General features: G+C 42.3%; 1 protein-coding gene across 1 annotated transcript; it reads right to left on the reverse strand.

Moving 5' to 3' along the window:
* Positions 1–659: 659 nt before the first annotated feature.
* Positions 660–2,763, reverse strand: LOC101976113 (haloacid dehalogenase-like hydrolase domain-containing protein 2). Its single transcript, XM_040291855.2, has one exon. It carries the CDS (start codon positions 2,630–2,632, stop codon positions 1,850–1,852), a length of 783 nt encoding a protein of 260 aa, XP_040147789.1. The 5' UTR covers positions 2,633–2,763; the 3' UTR covers positions 660–1,849.
* Positions 2,764–5,528: the final 2,765 nt, after the last annotated feature.

Raw genomic sequence — 5,528 nt, forward strand, 5'->3', positions numbered from 1 at the left:
CTCACCTCCTTTTAACAGCCTCATGCTATCGTCTTCATAGAGCCTGTAATGGCTTACTTGTCACAAGTTCAAATTCAATTAAATGATACCTGGAATATTTTAGTCATCAGACATCAGGGGGAATTTTAATAGCTGACACCATTCTTTACATTGGAGGGATTGATTTCTTTTTACCCCTTCTCCTTTCCCACTGGATTCATATCTGGGCAAACTGAGAAGAAAGCTCACATGCTCTCTCTTCTGGCACTGACAAGTTCAGACCACACAAACCCCAGCCAACATGAGGGAACCCTTGTCCCAGTCCCACCCTTTAAACTCCAAGCCAGTCTCCCCTAACTGCTTTCTCCAGCCATTGATAGACCTCCTTGGCAGGCTGCCCTGCTCTCCTTATAAAGCCTCATTATAAATAATAAATCTCTCCATATACTCTGGGTGGAATGTGATACTATCAGTCTCAATGCCCAACAAAATATTGATTGGGGATCCACGTACCCACATAGGTTGACCATGACAATAACAAACATATTATATATTTAGTAAAAATAACATATTAAAAATTTTATTTTATTTTATTTTTTTTCCCAATTATCATTTATTTAACTTTGCTCCCTCCCATCCAAGACCGAGCTGATCTCTAAACAAGCATCAAAACCCGAAGCTCATTAACATCAGCGTGCACTTCAATAAGGTGAACACTACAATGATGTACAATTACATTCTAATAATTCAATGCCCAAGAGCCCTGTAAAACAATTGCAAAGGCCCAGGATTATCACAGTATGCAAATGCACTAGGAAAATCATTACCTACTTAGTCCCCTTCATTTGGGTGGGTTTAACATGAGAAGAATAATCCATGCTACAAGACGAGATTTCATTTTACAGCTGTAGTAACCAAGTACATAAAAGCTTGAATCTGTCCCAATAGCTTCTAAAAGATTTTTCCCATAGTGTCAGAGGCAAAAATAATGAAATCTTGCAAATGTACAGTTAATAGGACCCTGGTGGACACTAACTTCAAAAATGCATGGTCTATAAGACATTAAAGGCTTGATTTTAGTTTCTGCACTGTTCCTGTTAATAACAATGTCTAATTAAAACATCTGTAAAATACTGATAGTTTTAATTTTACATAAAATTTCCAAAACAACTGTTACACAGTATAATAGGTATCTGCAATGAATAGGTTATTAATGGAAATATTATTTTAAATTAAAATCAGGTTCTAAATTTAAATTAGTCATCTCTGGCTAATGAAGAGAAAGGAAGTCACCCATGCTGGGAATTCAACAGAAAATCTAGTTTTCAACATCTGTTAAAGTAAATTCACTCGACAGTCTGAAGGACAATTCATTTTGCTGCCTCTGTCTTGTACTCCACTTGGCTCTTTGGCTAGGTCTCACAGTTGAACTCAATTTCAAAACATGAGGCTAATGCACCTTTCAACGCATCACTTTATAATTTACAAACCACCATTCATCTTTATTCACAGTCTGAATCCCCCTCCCGATTTCCAGCAGGAGACAGCAGAGAACACCATTCCCCATTGGAGCTTCTCTCTCCCAGCCCTGCGAACCTGATGAATATTTTAGAGGGAATGGCATAAAATCTCAGCTTTTCTTTTCTTCGGGTCTCATCTTCTTTTACAAAATAAAACAAAAGAGATTAGCAAGGCTTAGTAGCTGGATGCAATTCAATACCTTTCTTTCTAATTAATGCACAATAAAAGAGGGTTAAAGCATAATCAGCTCTGAATGGTTCGTGGCTACTGATGCTGCACCAAGTTGGTAAGGGATCCATTCCAGACAATGAAAGCTGTGTGTCAAGTTGCTTCACATTCACAGGAGGGTTCACAGGAGATGCTGCAGAATGTGGTCCACGGCATGAGAGAAACTCTCACAAGTTAGGTAGGGAGGTGGACTAATTTTTTCTTCATCTGCTGCTCGGTATTTCCCAGTTTTTACTAAAATGCCCAGCATGCCAGCATTTTGAGCCCCGCCAACATCATCCCTGCAATCATCTCCTATCATGACAGCCTCTTCAGGTTCACAGCCAGTGCCCCGCAATGCTTCCAAAAAGAACGTCTTTTCTGGTTTCCCCACTACTATGGCGCTGGTGTCAGTGGCATACTCTAAAGCAGTCACAAAGGGTCCAGGCCCCAGGGCTAAGCCATCTTTTCTCTTGTAATACCTGGCTTTGTGGATCGCTATCAGAGGCGCTCCATCCAGGAGTAACCGGAATGCTTGGTTCAGAGTTTGATAATGAAAATGTTCTGGTGCCAGTCCTATGACCACAGCATTAGGATCATTTGTTTGTATTCCTTTGAAATCAGGTAATGCCCGATCATCAACCAGCAGCATGGGCCTGACTTGCTTCTGCTCTACTAGACTTCTGGCTGCAGTCAGAGACGTGAATATTTCATCTTCAGAAATATCAAACTCCAGTTTTTTCAACCTTTCCAAAAGATCTTGCTTGCTTTCTTTGGTTGTATTGGTCACAAACCTAACAATTACAGAAGAACTGCGTAACCTTTTAAGAGCTTCCTGTGCGCCTGGCACAGCTGCATCTTCAATGTGAAGTGTGCCATTGAGGTCTACCAAAACAGCTTTTAATGCACGGCGAACTGCCATCATTCATTCCCCCCACTCCGCGTGCGGTCGTCAAGAGCCAACCCAGCCGCACAGACGAAGGGCACCGCAACCCGTCTCACGCGCCAGCAGCGGCCCAAGGGACACCGGACACTGGGCGCCGGCCGCGCCGGAAGTCCCACCCCGGCTCCTCCAATCTGGCTGGGGCTCTGGGCCTGAGACTCCCACTGTCCGGGGTCTCCACCAAACCGCCAAAAATTTTAAAAATAAATAATCTTGTCATGGTTATTATATGGTACATACCTATATCCTAGCTACTCCAGAGGCTGAGGTAGGAAGATTATAAGTACAAGGCCAGCCTCAGCAACTTAACAAGATCTAGTCTCAAAAAGTGGGTGGAAGCTTAGGATGCAGCTCAATAGTAGAGTGCAACTGGGTTCAATCCCCAGTACTGGGGCAGGGGCGGGGGGAAAGAGAGAAAGAAAGAAAAGAAAAGGAACCCTATGTTTTCCAAAACAGAAAAACATTTAGCAAAAAGAACTGACCTTGTATTATATTACAAAATTAAAATTCTTTTATGTGTAACTTACTAAAAGTTGGAGTCTCATGTCTGCTTCTTTATTCAGTCTGTTGCAATGTATGGTTTAAGTATTGAAAAAAATCTATTGCATTAGTCAGCTTTCTGTTACTGTGACAAAATACCTGAGATGATCAACTGAAAATAAGGAAAGGTTTATTTTGGCTTGCAATTTCAGAGGTTTTAGTAGATGGTCACTTGGCCTTATTGTTTTGGGCCTACAGTACATCACTGTGGAGCACATGCCAGAGGAGGCCTGTTCTCATGGTAGCTGAGAGGCAAAAAGAGAGATAAGAAGGGGCTAGGGTTCCAATATCTCCTTCAAGGGCTTGCCCCCAATTACCCACATCCTCCAACTACTCCCTGTCTCTTCAAGGTTCCACCACCTTCTAACAATGACACAGTGCTGCAGTCTGGCTGGGCACAATTCAGGAGCCACTTGTCAAAAGAAACTAACTTTATTTTTCTGAACTACACATGCCAAACAAAACAGCTCCTCAGGAAAAAACTCTCAGAGCCCAACTGCCACCACCGGCTTCCCACAAGCCTCTCCCACCAACACCAGCCTCTCCACCTCCCACAATCCTCCTGCTCTTGAGGCCGATTGACTGGGTCGTGTGGGCGGAGCCAAAGAAGTCCCCCAATGAGCAGCTCCGTGGTCTGAAAGGGCAGGGAAACAGCCCAATGAGCATCACCTCAGAGGAGCCAATCAGCTAGATGTTGCTAGGGCCGCTGTGAGCCAATCATCAGCCGGCAGCTGGAAGTTTGCTGGCAGCTGGAAGTTTGCTGGGGCCCCTTTGGCTGTGGCTCTCAACATCTCCCCCTCTCTGTTTAAACAACAAGCATGTGGCTTAGGGACCCTGCCTGCCTTAGTTTTGTCCAATACTACATATGGTCCTTACCCGTCATTGGATGAGCTGACCTCAGGGCGTCAGCCTCCTATCTTAGGTTGGTACCATTGTAATTGGATCTTACCCGTCATTGACTACCGGTCCAGTATACAGCCACACCTGTGGAGAGGTACCAGCGGGGGGAGGGGTGGTGGTGGTGGTGGTGGTGGTGAGGTTCTTTGCCTCACCTCTGTTGACCCCCAAGTTTTAGCTGAACGATCTTGACAAGCAGAAGGGAGGAAGATACACCAAGCCAATTGACGGATCCTTTTGGGAAAATTGTACCACCGATGACATCATTAGCAAAAATACCCCAACACTACCACAAGTCGATGCACCGACAGATAGTTCACAGTGCATACAGGTGAATTCACAATGCATACAAGTGATACATAGTCCAGGCAAGTTCTGCAAGCGGTTCAGTGATGGCTATTGCAGAAGCTGTAGATTGGTTTTATCTTTGTCTTCACCGGCACTGGGATGAAGATAGGAATTCTGGCAATAATGACTAAAGAAAAAATTAGGTAACATTCCAGAAGACACTAAAAGAAAACAATTTTCTTAACATTTTACATTGTCTTCACTGGCACTGGGAGTTTGCTGGGGCCCCTTTGGCTGTGGCTCTCAACAACACAGTAGGGATCAACCAAGCTTCTAACACATGGGCGATTGACAGGAGGCATTTCAGATCCAAACCGTCACATTTTTATAGACTCATCAATATATAGATGGCAAGAAGAGTATTTTAAGTTTTTTTTTTATCATTGTGGCTATTCTTTGATACTACCAAAAGTTTCAAGTGGTAATTTCCTAAAGATTTGTTGTACTGTGGAATCTGAAACCATGTCAATGATCTTTTTATATTCTGTGCATTAAAATCTGCCTTGAACTTTAAATGAATCTTTTATCCATAGTGAATTCTGTGTGTGTGTGTGTGTGTGTGTGTGTGTGTGTGTGTGTGTGTGCACGTGGTGCTGGGGATTGAACACAGGGTCTTGAGCATGTGAGGCAGGCACTCTACCAACTGAGATATATCCCCAGCTCTCATGGTGAGTTCTTAAAATCATCCATTGATCATTTGAAAATTGTTTTAATACATCATACAAATATTCAAAAGTTGACACATTTTACTAGGCAGTATAAAAATTATTTTTTATTAATATGACTACAGATCTCATCCAAAAAGTTTTAAAACATTAAGAAACTGTCAAGGGCTGGGGTTGTGACTCAGTGTCAGAGCACTTGCCTAGCATGTGTGAGGCACTGGGTTTAATCCCCAGCACCACATAAAAATATATATAAATAAAATAAAGGTATTGTGTTCATCTACTACTTTTTAAAAAAAGAAAGAAAAGAAGGAAGAAAGAAATAAATAAAAAAGAAAGGAACTATCAAGCTCATGGTGCTGGGTACAGCTTTTCCAAATTCTAATTTTTGTTAGAAAGTTCAAATTTTATCATTGGCAATCAACACT

Source organism: Ictidomys tridecemlineatus, chromosome 2, assembly GCF_052094955.1.
Source record: "Ictidomys tridecemlineatus isolate mIctTri1 chromosome 2, mIctTri1.hap1, whole genome shotgun sequence".
NCBI lineage: Eukaryota > Metazoa > Chordata > Mammalia > Rodentia > Sciuridae > Ictidomys > Ictidomys tridecemlineatus.